Consider the following 16,705-nt stretch of genomic DNA (forward strand, 5'->3'; position numbering starts at 1 on the left):
ACACACACACACACACACACACACACACACACACACACACACAGTTTCTGACTTTCCTCACGGAACCGATTGTTAAGGAGAGGGAGAGACCAAAATAAAGCACAACTAAGGGCAAACCTGATCCTTTGTAAAACATTTCTGCACACTCTAAAGAGGGTTAAAAAAAAAGTCTGAAGGTGAACCCTTGCCCAGCTTTATGGGAAGGTTCTACACTAGACCCAAACAAAAACCCTGAAGTCTGGGGGGACAGGAATGCTGCCCCACTTGGACACACCTGATATGAGCACAGGCCAGGGAGGCTTAGGATGTCATCCGTTAAAATAAGTAGGAAAAGAAAAGGAAAAAAATTTAATAAAATAAACCACAAGAACAACAAAAACACAACAGCCCTCCCTCCTCCAACTTTCTGCTCAGGCCTGTGGACTCCACTGACGATTCATGCCTCTCTCCTCCGAAGGTGGTGCAGCTTCCAGAATCTTGGGTTCTCTGGCTGTTCTGCTAAGTGTGGCAGGGCCCTCCAGGACAAGCAGCAACAGCGAGGGCTAGGTGACCATCCAATGGAGGCTGGGGCGCTGTGTGTGGCCCACCCTCTGGGGTGTGGGGGCCATGCTCGGCAGGGACCCCTGGGTCTGAATGGTTTACTTTAAACTCCATCATCATGAGGTGATTTGAAAAAAATCTTTCAGCCTAGAGATTGCCATGAAGGAAGGCAGTCAGAGATTGGGAGGCTTAAGACGGGGATAAGCGAAAACAAATAGAAAGCTCCGCTCAACTTCAGAAGCCCTGGGCGCTGGCCTCGCCCAAGCATGTCACAGTGTCCAGACTGAACACCCGGTGCCTTGCCAGGGGCGAAGGGGAGGGCCAGGAGCAGAACCAGCCCCCAGGCCCACTTTTCTGCTGGTGTTGGGCAAACTAAAGGCAAAGAAAGGAAGAAAGCCCACGGGAAAGATCCCCCAGTGATGAGCCTCATCCACCTGTGAAGTGGCCTCCAACCGCAAGGCGACTGCAGCCAGGAACAGAGGCAGTGCGCTCACTTGCTCTCTCAGGAGCAGTCTTCCCGGGCAGAGGGTGACAGGGCCAGGCAGGAGGACGAAGGGAGACTATGCTCCACTGGGCTGGCTTGATCTATTTCCATGTAGCCGACTGGGGGATGGAGCGTGGTGGGATCATGTCTAGGAGGTACTCCCGCTGGCGGTCCACAGCTGAGGAGGTCTTGTGCACTGCCAAGGTCGGGCTGACAAATGCAAGGGCCCCTCCTGCAACAGAACAGATGGTCTGTCAAGGCAAGGTGTCTGAAGGCTCTGTGCCTCCTCTGGCCAGTTGGATTCAGGGACTCAAACAGGCTTAAAAGAACTGAAGGACTCAGAGCCTTCTAGACATGGCCAACCTCTGTTGCAATAACCCTACAGATTATGTAATATTAATAATCAGACTGCATCAGCTAGCCAAGAAGTTTACCACTGTGTTGTTCAGACAATGAAGCACTGCACATTGTGAGCCAGCATGATGGAGTACTATGCAACATTAGACCTGCCCAGTGCCTTCTGTGGACACCTGCTTACACACAGACAGTCAAGTGCAGAGGCAGGCTGGGGAAGCAGTTCCAAAATGCAGTGTCTGTTCTTGGGGTAGAAAGTACTGTCATTGCTATCTTCCCTTTGTATTCTCCAAAAGCCATGATTAGCAAGTGTCATTTTTGTCTTTGGAAATGAAGACCTGACCCCCCCCCAAAAAAAAACAATTTTTGGCAAAGGGGTGAGTGAGGATTGGTACTGAGCTGCAGTGGCCCCCATCACTGATTTACTCAAGTGCATTCTTGGTGGAGATTAGCACATTTCAGGGAACTAGTGTTCTGAGGTCAGATGGACGAACCCATGGAAGGCCAGATCTCCAACACCTGCTCACCACTGTGACACCTGCGGTAACCAGGAGCAGTGGTGGACCTCTTTCTGGAAGTGCTCCTTATGCAGTGACACTGACCTCTGATCTTACAACCTCATGTTCCCTTTCAGGTTCACCTTAAACACACATCAGCTTTTAGCTGGTTGCTATTACTGTGTGTGTGTGCATGCACACGCACACACTCACACTTGACTTTTCCACTCATCCAAAAAACAAAAACAACTCCATGGAGATTACAACTGAGATGGAAAAAGGCACAAAATGACATAAAAATAAACTATTATATAAAATGGGGGTGCTGCCTCCTCTTAAGAGATGCAGTCAACCCTTCAGGGGCAGTTGTCTCTTTCATTAAGCCCTTCACTACCCCACTGAGACCCAACACCCTGCCTCAGGACCCTGCTTCCCATGCCCTTGCTCTATTTTGCACACTGTACCACCCAATGTGGTAGAGAGAGCCAGAAAACGACTCTGGGTCAAAGGCTGCAAGTCTAGGTAGAGAGCAGGTAGGGAGAGGATTAGCATCCAATCCCATCACTTGTTCATGGCATCTTGCTTTGCACAAAGAAGAGATTCAATGCCAAGTGAGACGCAGCAGCTCTCACAGAGAAGGGCTGAGGGTCAAGGGGCCTTTGTGTCACTTCCATTCACACTTTGTGTTCCATGTGCACATCTTTGTTAAAAATAAGGATGGGGGGCCCTCCCTGGTGGCGCAGTGGGTTAAAGCACAGCACCAAGAAGCTAAAGCCACTACTGCATGAGTTCAAATCCCGCCAGCCCTGGAGGAGAGCCACATGGTGAGGCAGACCTCTCCTGACCCGCCCACTGCTCCCCTCAGCAGTGTACTTCATCGCTCTGCCTGTTCTGCTACCCTCTCTGTCTCTGGTGAATCCTCTCACCCTCCGCATCTCTGGCCTGTACCCCAGTTACATATGAATAAATAAATCTTTAAAAAAAAAAATAAGGAAGGGGAATATGTGGGGGCGGGGAATTAAAAGAAATAAGGAAGGACCCTCCCACAGCATATCCCACTCTGAGGCCAATAGAGCCACTTACCTGTGCTCAGGGGTGCCTTCTTCCAGTTGGAGGTGGCATTGCCCTTGCCAGAGCTCACGGCCCTCTCTGGATGTCTACCTGACCTGCTGACAAGGGCTGTGGCCGAGGCTGAATTCTGCAGTTTGGGTGACTGGCTGAACGTGTGCAGGACACCTCGGGGAGTCGTGGCCGAGCCTCGGGACAGCTGGCTGGAGGCCTACATTGAAGAGAGGGCAAACAGCTCACATGAGGAAAGGATGAGAGGGTGAGGTGCTCAGTGAAGCCTCTCCTTGCTCTTGCCAATCTCCGCCCACCCACCCAGAGTCCCCAAAGTCCAAAATCAGGAGACCAGGTTAAGTGACACCAAGAAAGAGTGGAAATGGAGGGGAGTGCAGGGGGACGGGTGGGGGGGAAAGACAGTGAGTCACAGTCTGAGTGTGAGGGGCTAGTTGGAGGCATGGTGCCCGGGCTCCCACAATGCAGTTCTGACCTGTAGTACAGCCCCGTTACTCCAGTCGCGGGCCTCTCCTGAGCGGAACGCCAACTTACGCCGGGGTTTTATGACCTACACAAATGGGGGTTGAAATTAAGGTCAGCACTGTCCATGAGCCAACCTAGAATGGCCCAGCGTGAACAAAGAGAGCAGCTGTGGCAGAGTCAGGCCCAGGTGACACAGGCCAGGCCATTTCCCAAGTAGAAATCTTGAGAAGATATGTTTAGTGGAGTTGCAAATGACTATGAAGGACACAAAAATTTGCGAACGGGGAGCTTTGGATCCATAGGGGTAGGGAATAAAGCATAAAAAAAGTAATCAAAAACTTGATTTCAAACTTGCTTCTCTCCTTAATTTAGCTAGAACATTTCTTCCAAACGCCCCTTTAATCTCTCATTGTGGATTTAAAAAAAAATCCTTTCAGACAAGAAGTACTTGTCAGCCAGCACACTGCAGTGAAAGCTACAAAGTCTAAAGAAACTGCAAATTAGTATTTTCACTGCCAAGCACCACCATTAAATGCAATTTAGACACACAATTAACAAACAGGCAGATGATGGCTGAGTGTGGACAGAACTCTGGAATATCCTGCCTGCCAACAACAGCTCCCCGCAGAGGGAGTGAGGTCTCATCCTTGGAACAAGGCCACTGGCACGTGGTCAGAGCAGGGCTGGACTCTCACCTGCTTCAATGTGGGATGTGGGGCAGTTGACTCCGCCTTGGCCTGCATAGGGGCAGCACCCTGTTGCAGGAGGCGCTGCTCAATCTCTTGTTCCTGCTGTAGCGCCTTCACAAAGGCAGCCTTCAGCCGGCTGGTGTGCTCCACCTTGAGTGCCTTCTTCTGGTTGGATGCCATGCAGTTTTCACACATGATGGCGCCCCCCTTTTCCTCCCGCCAGCGGCATGTGAAGTCTGTCTTGCACTGTGCACACATGTAGGGATCCCGGGACAACACGACTGCAGCTGACACCCTGCCTGCTGTTGGAAAACAAGTGAGTTGGTCAAGGGGTTAAGGGGGTTAGCAGGCCAGTCAGATCCCACCACCCCTAAGGGGCACAGGTACCAGGAAGCCAAATCCTGCCAATGATGTCTCTGTGTCCTGCAAACATTTATTGTCACCAACTAGTGCTGACACCTGGGACAGTCTCAGGGAGGCCTAGTGGAATGTTCCTGTCCTGTCTGCCTTCCACACATCAAAAGTCCCAGAGCTGTGGTTGCCTGTTCCTCTGGCTCATAAGCTTGGAGCCTCAGGTTGGTTCTCAAAGGCCCCAACAGAAGGTGCCTGTTATGTTTAAGAAGTTATCCAACCTCATAGAAAGCAGGACTAACAACCAAATACCTGTAAGAAGTACTCAGATGGCTCAGCACACAATATAAGCCATACACTGGATATAACCCATGTAAAGGGAATTCCAGGGGAGGGACTGACGAGACCTCACCTTGTGTTTCCAGCAGATTCTGCACCACTTCCTCCAGCCCCACTAGGTAGATGAACTCATTGTTTGCAGCACTAGGCAGGAAGTTCATCTCAGGGGCAGGGGGCTTAGGTGGTGGAATTTCAAGCAGTGTCTTCTCCAGCTGCTTACGCAGTGCCAGCTTGGCAGCCGCCTGCCGACTAGCTGGAGAATCAACAGAAGTGACCACAGAGGCCACACTGGTGGGGGTGGAGTTGGCTTGAGCAGAGGTGGCTGTCGTGCCTTTCAGTGATGCTGCAGAAGGCTTTAGGGAGATAAGAAAATGATCAGAACACTGAGTATTGCCCTGAGGCAGGCAACCCTTCCTGCACCCACTACCCAGAAATAGTGCCATTCACTGTACTGGCTAACAATCCTTAAGAGTTAGCGCTTGCAACATCTCATGAGATGACCAGTCTGGTAAGCAGACTTGGTAAGGCTTAGCTGATGTCCAGTGAACCATACACATTTCAAATCTGCAATTTGCCATAAGGAGACCCAAGAAGCCATCTACCACAACCAGGACAATAGTGCTCCCAGGCAATTATCCCCACAAAGAACACAGTCACAGTCCTATCACTATTACTTGACTTCCACTCAAAGTGGTCTCTAGATACCGGTGTATGCCCCCTTCTCCCCCCCCCACCCTCACACCACTTTAACAACATTCCCTGTCTCCCTGCTCCAGGACATTTGACCCCAACATTGCTTCTTCCTCCAAACCCACAGACCATAGCCCTTGCCCAATAACCTACACACAACACATCACACAACTCAAGGATCCTGTATACCTCCCAAGACTCCCAGTCTCAAAAAGGGTTTCCACAGCTGAGCATCCATGGAAGAACCCTGACAGCCTGCCCCTACAGTTGCCCCAGCTCCATCCTCAAGGTGGAGAGCTGTGGGCATACAGAATGAGGCAAAGAGTTACAGATGGATGAAATTGCTCCTCAAGGGTAGTACGACTGTGTCAGACCTACCTTTAGGGCCTCTCTGGTGGCCTAGGGGTTAAATCTCACTATGAACGGCCCTCTGCACAGCCTGAGTTCCATCCCCAGCCAGGGAGCTGACCCACATGGTGCTGCAGACCTCTCCTGTCTCACTAGCTGCTTCCCTTAGTACTGTATTGCAGTAAACCTGCCTGTTTAGCTCCCCATTCATGTCTCTGGTAATCACCTGATCTCCACACCTCTGGCCTAGACCCCAATTCTTCTACACAAAAATAAATTTTTGTTCTTTCTTAAAAAAGACCTTCCCTTGAAATGCACTGGACTATGGGTGATGGCACATGGGTGATTTGGTGATGGGAAACCCAAGGGGATTGCAACTGAGATGGAAAAATGCACAAAAAAAAAAAAAAAAAAAAAAAAAAAAACTACCATAGGGCTCTCCCTGGTGGCGCAGCACTAAGAAGCTAAAGCCACTTCTGCGTGGTTCGATTCCCACCTGCCCCGGAGGTGACCACATGGCGTGGCAGACCTCTCCTGACCTGCCCACTGCTCCCCTCAGCAGTGTACTTCATCGATCTGCCTGTTCTGCTCCCCACTCTGTCTCTGGTGAAACCTCTCATAGACCCTGAGCCTCTGGCCTGTACCCCAGTTCTGTATGTACAAATAAATAAATCTTTAAAAAAAAAAAATACTCTCCCTTTGAAGGAGGTAAGGAAGCTTCCCAGATCCCTACTGGCCATGTCACATGTGAGGAGACTGGTAAGGATGCACAGCACCCAAAGAAAATGTGCAATCCGCGTAGCTATCAACATAGCCCTATTAGACTGTCATTTTATCTACAATGGGGCTCCTCTTCCTAGCCTATCCACCACTCACTGGTCCCAATTCCCAGCTCTTCGGAGGACAGACTCTCCTCAGTTCAAGCTCTGTGTAAAGGTAAGTGATGTGTATGTAGCTAAGAACACACATGTCAAGTGTTATAAGGATTCCTCATATGCTATGCCTGTAGCAGAAAGGGAGCCCTAGTGCCTACAGGGGCACACCCCATTATTATAAGTCCACAGGATGACTCAACTAGCCTACTCTATCTCCCCAAACCTGCTGGCCCCATATGCCTCCTGAAGCTGCCTCCCCATTTCAGCCCAGGTCTGCCTCCTCCAAGACATCTCTGCCAGATAACAGATCTGAACAAAGCACCCCTGCATGAAGACACACACCCCATGGGGTGTCCTAGGTTTCATCTAGCTAAGGAAACAAGGTAGGTCAAATCACATGTTTTGAAGACAATCCCTAGGGTCATGGGTCCTGGAGGGGACAGCTGCAGCACTCTCACCTGGGGGATGTTGACAAGCAGGCTGGTGCTGGGAACATTGGCGACACGGATGAGACCCTGCTGAATGATCCTCTGTCCCTGAATTTGCACACTGGGTACAGATGCCCGAGGGGCAAGGAGGAGTGGTGGTGGCCCCGTGCTGGAATGCTGTCTGATGTTGTGGATTTGCTGTTGGGGTAGGATGGAAGACAAGATGGTGAGCAGGATGGCAGAGGGAGGGGTAGTTTTTGTGAGGGGGACAGTTGCTTGGGCTGCCCCCCTCAGTGCCCAGCTCACCTGGGCCCCCCTGACGAGTGGTGGCATGACGACCTGCGAGCTTGCCTGTGGCCCCAGCTTCGAGGACACCTGCTGGCCACCACGGACCAAAGGTGGTGGGATGACACTGCCAGGCATTCGAGTTGAGGAAGTCTGTCAATGACACCAACCCCAGAGCTGACACAGCTTTTTTAACAAGAGGTTTACTTTTGTAAAAGGACATAATTGTTTAAAGGGGCCATTAAAAAAAAATTTAAAATGTCTATTTATTCTAATCGTGAAGAATAAAAATGCAGACTCTGATAGGAGCCCACAAACCTGGGCTCACTCAGGAGTGAGCTCCACCAAGGAGCACAGGAGTGCATGAGCAATCATGTGTGCGCATACGCATGCAAACACCCACGTCCAGCCAGCCAGGATCTGTGCCACCGCTCTGCTGGCCTGAGTCAGGGCTCAAGCTTGGGTGCATTGCACATCTCACCTCATTGGCAGAGGAGACCATGAACAAGGTCAAGACTTGGTGTAATCAGACCCCGTGACCACCCCTGGGAACTGTGACAAAGGGAATCTAGTCAAGTCTGGGACCTCAGATCTCTCTAGTTTCCCAAGGGTGTTGATGGGAGGGGGAGAGGGCCCACCCCAACTTATTATTTAGGATGCTAATAATGATGGCTTCGTTTGGGCCTCATAATTTAGGACCACAAAGATGATTTACTTTTTGGGCTGCCAGAGGGAAGGCTTCACTCTGGCTAACTCAGAAACAACAGGCAGCCTTTTGCAGGAGCTGATTGGGGCTATACAGGGGACACTAACCTGAAGTGATGGCTTGCTGGAAGGAATGTTCTGCGTGCCCCGCACAAGTGGGGGAGGGGTGGTCACAGAGCTCCCGGTGGAGCCTGCGGGCTGTGAGAGAACAGGACATTCGGGAGATGAGAGGGCCACCAGCCTCCCCCATACCCCATCCCCACTACACAAAATCTGACAGAGAATTGATTTTCTTCCCCTTCAAAGGTACCAGGCTCTCAAAGGTTCTGCCTCCAGCCTGGTAAGTGACTTTGTGATTCTTCCCAAGAACTGACACATTTAAAATGGCCAACAGGAAGATTTCAAGCACCCCTCACCCACGGGGGACACTTGGCATCACTTTGTGGTGAAGTGATGAGAAAGGACATGGACCAGAAAAGTTAGTCCAGCCTTTGGAACCAGAAAGTACATTTCCATTGAGAAGGGACAATGGCAGACTAGGTCACTTCACCGAGTCTCCAACGACTGACAGGGAACACAGGACAGACAAATTTAGCCATCAAGAGGTATATGGACATGAAGCTAACTGTCTGGGTGGGTGTGTGTTCAAACAAACCCCAGGTCAGATCAGTGAGTATCCTCCTTATCCTTACAGGGAATATGAGCTCTTAAACATGAAAGTTCTGCTTGAACTTTATGGTTTACAAGGAAAGTGGTTAAAGTAAAAGAAAGAGCACCAAGAAACAGATTTGATCTTGTACTACATTGTATACTGAGTTTAGAAGTAGCACAACAGAAAGCTTAAGGCACCAGGACAGGTGGCAGGAGCAGATGCCCCAGGATATGGTCTCTGAGGTGAGTCCTGTGTGGCAGGCCCCAGTAGGAGCAGAAGAAACTCTGGGGAAACAGGCTCCGCACAAAGCTCTAAACCAGGAACCATGCTTCCAGAAGTTCCCAAGTCATCTGCTCGGTTTCCTTGATGTTTCTAGTCTATGAGAAATGAGCTTCCACATACTTGGATCCAGAATATTCTAGAACAAGATATACTCGGAAAGCCTTCTAGTCTGACATCCTTTTAGCTAAATCCAAAATCTGAACCACAACTTTCTATTTAGACCCTGGACCTCAGTTCAGGCCCCCCCCCCAAAATTATAGCACCCCAGCCTCCCCAATGAGGCTTTTAGTTCCCAATGACCCTGAATGAGGGAATGGATACACACACACACCTTCTGGGTGGTAGTCTCCTTCTGTATCTGACTCTGACGCAACTTCTTCAATAAGACAAGTTTTGCTTCTTCTAATCTTAACTCTTCTTTCAGCTGCTTAATCATCCTTTCTCGTTCCTCAGGACTGCTTTTCTGCAAGGGCAAGGGGATAGTGTTGAGGGGAGCCGGGGAGAAAGCCCTCTGTGGCCAGCTCCATATGGGGTGCCATCAGGTAATAGCTTACCAGAAGGGCCTCAGTGTTGGTCTCCTTCGAGACCTCCTTTGTCAGTCCATTCACCCGTGGGCTGGTAGGCTGCTCATTGTCAGAGAGGACAATCACATCAGGTGAGGGGGCTCTCCTCTCCGACTTCATGTCACTGCAAAACAAAGACACAGGTGTAACCAGAGGACCAGCAGTGCCTACCTATATCCCACAAGTGTCTGGTTTAGACACAGACCCAGGAACTGGTGAGCTGACCACCTGGCTGTCCTTACTATGCTCACCAGCAACACCAGTTTACTACCAGACCCTCAAAAGCTGGGAATGGGCCTCGGAGGCACAAGGAGTTAAGTCTCAGCACTATGAAGGTGAGTCTGATGCCTGGTCAAAGAGCTAAATTCACACGGTGCAGCAGACCTCTCCTGTCTTGCCCACTGCTCCCCTCAGCAGTGTATTTTTCAGTTGCTCTGCCTGTTCTTCTCCCCACTGTCTCTGGTGAGTCCTTTCACACCACACCACCCCCATACCTGTGGCCTATATGCATATATGTATGCATAAATAAAATCTTAAAAAAAAAAAAAAAAAAAAGACGGTTCTTCACGCCCACCTCCATGTCCCCAATTTCTAAACACCTGAAACACACTGTAGCTCCCTCCTCTATCATGCAGCTTGATGTCAGGTAAAAATGTTCTGGATTCCTAGGCACTGTTCTGGGCACTGGATTCCTGCCCCATTGGGGCTCCTGTCTGCTGGTACATGTGTACCTCACAAAGTAGGGACCTGCCTGTGCTGCAAGTCACCTGATATGAAGGGCAGTCCTCACACCTGAACGGCTACCCATTCGTTGATGGACAGAAGGGTTTTTCTACATGCTTCCAGCCACTACCTGCACTCCCAGGCACAGGTGTTACACCATCCCAAGGTGGCCAAGGCTGGCTGCTGGATACTCCTTTCTGGGCCACAAGGGTTTCTTTCTCTAGCCAGTTCAGAGAAGCAGAGTTCATGTTTTGAAATGGACTACAGAATAGAGCTGAGTATGCAACTGCTCAAACTTGTTTCCAGTCACCCCTACCCCCATACTCTAACACTGCATGGACTAGTCTGTCCTGCTGGTGCCAAGGCCACTCTGCCCATTATCCTTTGACCTCTTACCCCAGCTCCGCCTACCTTACAAGTCACCATTCAAAGTGCACCTTGAAACACCCATCATTTCAGTCTACACTCCTTTGTGATAAATTCACTCTCCACTTATGGCTTGTACCGTTCTGGGAGCTCAATGCTGTGGGGGACTTGCCTGTTGCTCCTCTTTGAGCAGAGAAGGCTAACAAGTCACACCTGTAAAATGCCACTCAAGTCTTCCTCCTACTACCCTGTCATGACAAGTTCACTAATGTCTGAGTGTACAGAGATGACTTAGACTCAAGTAGGAACATGTGACATTTGCCTTCCCCTCTTGCCAAAGATTTTGAGGACATACTGCATAAAGGTTGCTGCTGAGCTGCTACTACAGTGATGTGACCCCAAGCTATGAGAACTGAGCATCCCAGAAATGGCACCTCATCTTCAATCAAGGTCCATGACCAAAACAAGCAACTTGGTGAGCTAAGGTAACAACAAACTTTCCCTTAAGATCTTGGACTCAGCACTTGTGTTAAGGAATCCCCTCCTTGGTTGGCAGGAAAGATGGCCAGGACCAAATGTGTCCACTAGGTGGCTCTATGTTCCAGAGCTCTGACTGAAGTTACTTGGAATAAATTTGGGATTTCCCATTCATCCTGTGGGACCTGAGTGGCTGAATGGGGAGGGGCGATATCTGGGACCTGAAAAAGCCCTTCCCACCTATGAAGTGCACTGCATTCTAAGGGAAAAGGGGGAAGAGTACCAGCTACTGAGGGATTGTTGATTCCACCTAGACTCTACCCTCCCACCCCACCACAAGCACTGCACCTCAATTCTCCTGCACGCAGTCTGATTTAATCAGTATGACTGTCAGTCCTCTCAGAAGAAAACAGCATGGTAGAAAACACCATACCCAATTGGTAAAATCAAGTATCAGTGATAATCTCAAATCCAGTAATATTTATAGTCATGCAGGACATCTCACTTGGGTCTCATGAAGCCAACAGTCCCAGTACAAATTTGGGATTTGTTCCTGCTCTTCCTATCTGTCTCTGGCTGACCATCCCACTCCACCTGAGTTTCAGATGACCTCGATATTCTAATTCACATTCTGTGGATGCAAGGACCAACCCAAGGAAGCTCCCAAGTAGCTTTCCAAAGAGCACATCTAGAGTTACAGACTGCGACTGAGATGACCCACCTTATAGATAGTCATCTCATCATGTACGCTTTCCAAAGGTAAGTAAGTAGCTTAAAACAGCTCAAATCTGCTTGAGGGATATGTACAGGCATAGGACTGAGAGACACACTCTGACCACAGTATATCAGGGCCATCTTGGCCCTGAGACTGATCAATAACTAGTCCAAGAACTGATGTCACCTCCCATCAATGATCACTCAGCATCCCAGCAGCCAGCAGGGAGTGAGCTTCCTGTATGCTAATCAGGCCACCAAAAACGTCATGTGACAAAGGCATTTCCCTTCTCAATCATGTGACCCCTTAACTGTGCCTTCCAAAGTAAAAACCATGGCAACAGCCAGTTCTAACCGGTTTGTGACACACAGCCTTCATTTTGAGAAGTGAGGTAGGATGCAGGTGATGTCAGAAAATGGAGGTGCCAGTTCACTCCCAGGGCCGACTGCAGCACTTCCTGTGTGTGAGGCCTGTGGTGGTGCCTTTCCTATACACACAGAGGCAAGCAGCCCTTCCACTTTCCAACAAGACAAACAGCCCCAAGTTTAGTTTGTAAAGTGAAAGGTCTTCCAATTTCTCAAATCCTCCCAGAATTCTCTACTTTGGGAAAGATACCCCTTTGACAAATGCTTAAAATTATTGCAGGCATTCTTTAAAAAAGTTAAATTATCAAACTATTTAGGCTGGAGAGCATAAGAACCCTGGCCACAGTGCTGGGGATAGGGTGGGTATTGGACATGCAGGAGGCAGGGAGGGGGAGGTACCATTTTACTTGGAAGCCACATGATTTCAGGGTACACCCAATAATCCTCTCCTGGTCACTTCAGAAGCCCTTAGTAAGTAAAATATGATCAAAGGAAACTTTAGATAACAAAGGAAAAAGCACTGGATGCAGCCCTGACTAAACAACAGTTTCATGATCTGTCTGGAGGGAAGATGGGATTGTTAAGTCTAATTTCACAAGGGTATAGAGTAAGGCTGCTCACCACCCAGTGGTCAGTGCCCTCCAGCTATACCAGGTAAAAGAGTCACCAAAGGAACAGAGAAAGTATCCTGGGCACCATGGCCCTTGAACAGCCTGATAAGGGACGGTAAAACGTCATCTACACCCTTCACTCATTTATGTTTGCTGCAACCAACCTAAGAAAGCTGGTACTATGCAGGCAGTGGGGGTTAATTCCCAGATAAAAGGTGGCTCAGTCCTTAAGGTGCATAAGGAGGAACAGACCCACATCCAGGAAGGAGAAGGGACGTAAGTGGGAGTGCATCCACACACAAAGCACAAGGTAACTTCTCAGTGTAGGCATGAAGCACATTCTTCCTGGACTCACTCAAAGTCTGCACAGTCACAAAATCAAGAGCCCTGCACACACCAGGGATAGAGGTGACCCTAAAACTGTGGCTCAATGAAAACTCAAGCCAGGTATGGAGCTACTTAAAGGACGCTTGTGAGCTAAGTTCCTCAAACACTCATCCTGAACTCAGCCAGACTGCCCCCTCCCTAGGAGCTGCCCACACCTCCCAGGCCAACCCCCCCCCCAGGTTGTGCATACCCCAACTCCTACCACAGACACTTCCTGTGTGGGCTTATCCTGCCTTCACCATACTCCCTCCTTGACACCTTCTTGTAAACCCCAGAGCAAGTCACTTCAAACCACCTGTGCCTCAAAAATATCTCCAGCCCATCCACCTTGGATGTGGCCAGCCTTTGTTTACAGAGTTGAGGATGTCTGTGGATGTCAAGGCATGTCACAGATTAGGTGTCAAGTCACCTAATGCTCACAGCTGACAGCACCCTGTACAAAGAACCACATTGTCAAACCCAATGATGGGTCCACCCAGGACTACAGAGTCAGGTAGAGGTGGCTCATTTCAACTAACCTGTACCTCCCACACTCAGAACCCCTTCAGTCCTAAGCAGGTTTTATAGCTCACTCTGAATGTAAGAATGAAGAGGAGGCAACATGCAAGTTTTTGAGGCAAAGTCATAGAAGCCTAGGTCCTCAGAACTTGCCCCAGAGGGTGGAAGGGGGTCTGACTGCAGAGACCAACCAGCATAGGAAACTTCACAAGAAGAGACAGACACAAAGATGGGCCCTGACTATCACATGTGCTTGATGAAACCAACCAGGACATCCAACCCTGCTGGAGTAGTACTGCAAGGATATAAGGGCCCAAGAAGCAGCGCCAATACATGAAAGCTACCGCACCCACAGCTGACAGTCTGGTGAAGCTAGTCCCTACTGCTAGCTCCATGTCCTCCCTCAGGTTGTCCCCCCAAAAGGCCACTACACAGGAGAAGCAGGAAAGTTTTCACCTAGTAACCACCTGGCAGGACCAGAAGTTACTCTTGTACAGAGGGCTGCCGTGGCAAATGCAGACCTGGGATGAGAAGCAAGTAGAACCAAGAAGGCTGGCAGGAGACCAGAGCTACTAATGAAGGTATGGGGCAAAAGTGGTCCCACAGGCCCCACAAAGGAGAGCCTCTGCCCTGGAGTGTCTGAAACAAAGGCAGAAAGCAAACCTTGAAATTAGGAGGGCATGCCTAATTCAATAAGCTCTCCCAGTTCCAGAATCACTTCTACAAAAATCCTAGCTATCATCAGTTGTCAGATTAATCCTACCACCTTGCCAGCATCACCAACAGGCCCCTACATACTGGTTATCTCAACATAAACATGCTTCTGGGATATTCCATGGACTCCTGGGCTTATGGGTTCCTCCCTGGGACAATGGATATCGCACTTTCCTTTCCCTAGAGGCAGCATTTCCCTCAGAGACATATTCCATGTGTCTGTACACAGAGATATAGCCTGCACCCCAAAGTCCAAGACCCATGTACCCGGGATGATGGATGCTAGGAGTGCCTGTTCCCTTCTGTAGGCCCCCTGGGCTGTGGGCCCACCTGCCTCAGTCCTCTTGTGATCCCTTCCTCCCTTGACTCCCTACTTGGGATCCATTACTGCTTTTCCTGGCCATGTAACTTGACACCCTGTTGGCTGAATGTCAAGGAAAAAAGGGCTGGGAGCCTGCTTTGTGGGGGCCTGAAGTCAGAACACATTCTGCTTCTCAATCACAGAGGCCTGGAAGTGAGCAGCTGGGATGAAATTTTTGAAGCCCAGCCATCCTTACTGGAGATTTCAGATCAGCAATTGCTTTAGAACTCTACTAGGGCATGCCTTGCCACAGCCATAGCAGAACATGGTGAGTTGTGAGGGGTAGGGTGGGTGGAAGCACAGGAAGGTCAAGACATATTAAGATCCTTCCCACTCTAGGGCCTCCAAAGCAGATTAACTAGGTGACCAGATCCAGGGTGCACAAGCCAGCTGCAACAGTGCCTGCTCCAAGAATTAGCAGTAGGGCCTGAAGGGCCCATTCTTTACTGCTGGGGCTCCTTCTAGGAACAAAGGAGCCCCTGGAAGTCACACAGCCCGAACAGGAAGGCTGAGAAGAACTCACTGCAGCTGCAAACAGGGGACAGGTCAGTTTCAGGGTGTGCAGGTTGCCAATGGCCAAAGAGAAAAGCCAGGGATGGGCAGAAGAGACCAGTTGCTGGGCCAGTAGTCAGTAACAGGCACACAAACTCCAATACCACACAGGAGCTTGGTGGGGGGAAGCCTGCAGGACTGACATTTGAAGTCACTGCTAGCAGCTAATGTATACAGTCAGATTCAACATCAGCAGTAAAATTAAGTAGGAAGGCTGTACTCAGAAACAGAGGAGGACTTACGTGCTTAGACTTTCACTTGTTAGATGTTAGCCTTATAGTCACAGAACTGAAAGGCTCACCAATGTCATGTTTGTGAAATGGGCCACCCCCATGACAGTTACCAAAATGTAGGCTTCTGTGCAATCTTTCCAGTTGCTTGATCGATACCCCAGTCTGCTGGTGAAGGTATAGTCTGAAGGAGGGACTTCCAAAGCCCCCACCCTGTGGCCTGTGTCCAAGTAACTGGGCCAAACTTGGGCTTGAGCCCAGTGACCCTATGCAGTCCTGCTGGGCCAGGGGAAACCAATGGTTGCACATACTGCACTGGGGTGCACATCTCTCTTTCCTGGGCACCTGTAGCTTACAGAACACTAAATGGAACCCCCAAAAATGAGGCACAAGTGAGAGGACATCTCACAATCTGTCATCTTTGATAGTCTAACTCAGGTTTATCAAGTATGATTTTTGAAACAGGTTAAAGATGGAATTGTTCTTGAAGCACTGTGAGAGCACTAGTAGCTAAGGACCCAGGAACAGGCAGCAGCATGGAGGGAACACCATATGTCTGACATACTGAGAGGCACCCACCACTAAGCTGCTGCCCTGCCCGCCTATTCCCAGTAAGAGAAAAGTTACCTTGTCCAGGAAAACTACACTGCTTCCAACCTGCAATGACACAACTTCCCTAATAAGAGAGCACTCGCACTCGCTCTGCCAAATATCAGCTTCAGACTGCTGGATCTTCCCTACCTACCCCAGCAAGTCTCCCACCCATCAGCCCTGCCCCAGGCGCTCTAAGCAGAGGCCCGTGAACGCTGCATGCATACTGCTACAAGGACTCAAAGTATCTAGCCCAGTCTTGATTTCTTCATCTGCTTACCCTGGAACCTGCTCACCCTGAGGGGATGTCCTAAAGTATAAAAGGTACAAAGAGCATCCCTCATCCCCAAAGAACCCTCCATACACACAGGCAGCACAATCACCTTTTCTGCGGTACTTTAGCTCTGAATTGATTCATCTAGCCACCTACCCTGAAATAAGAGCTCTCTGGGGACAAGGTATGAGAGAATCTTTCCTTTCACTATCTGAAC

General features: G+C 49.7%; 1 protein-coding gene across 2 annotated transcripts in view; it reads right to left on the minus strand.

Moving 5' to 3' along the window:
• Window positions 1-6: 6 nt before the first annotated feature.
• The window catches only part of GATAD2A (GATA zinc finger domain containing 2A), a 70,204-nt gene continuing 53,505 nt past the window's right edge, over window positions 7-16,705 (minus strand). For both annotated transcript variants that reach the window (XM_012729168.1, XM_012729167.1), the window contains 10 exons: window positions 9,616-9,748; window positions 9,393-9,524; window positions 8,236-8,325; window positions 7,444-7,575; window positions 7,168-7,335; window positions 4,870-5,149; window positions 4,113-4,408; window positions 3,428-3,502; window positions 2,959-3,154; window positions 7-1,256 (listed from right to left, as the gene is read on the minus strand). In XM_012729168.1, coding sequence (XP_012584622.1) covers window positions 1,126-1,256; window positions 2,959-3,154; window positions 3,428-3,502; window positions 4,113-4,408; window positions 4,870-5,149; window positions 7,168-7,335; window positions 7,444-7,575; window positions 8,236-8,325; window positions 9,393-9,524; window positions 9,616-9,748 — 1,633 coding nt within the window. In that variant the 3' untranslated portion in view covers window positions 7-1,125. The remainder of the gene's footprint in view (window positions 1,257-2,958; window positions 3,155-3,427; window positions 3,503-4,112; window positions 4,409-4,869; window positions 5,150-7,167; window positions 7,336-7,443; window positions 7,576-8,235; window positions 8,326-9,392; window positions 9,525-9,615; window positions 9,749-16,705) is intronic.

Source organism: Condylura cristata, unplaced genomic scaffold (genome assembly GCF_000260355.1).
Source record: "Condylura cristata isolate star-nosed mole 26May11 unplaced genomic scaffold, ConCri1.0 scaffold00024, whole genome shotgun sequence".
NCBI classification, from domain to species: domain Eukaryota; kingdom Metazoa; phylum Chordata; class Mammalia; order Eulipotyphla; family Talpidae; genus Condylura; species Condylura cristata.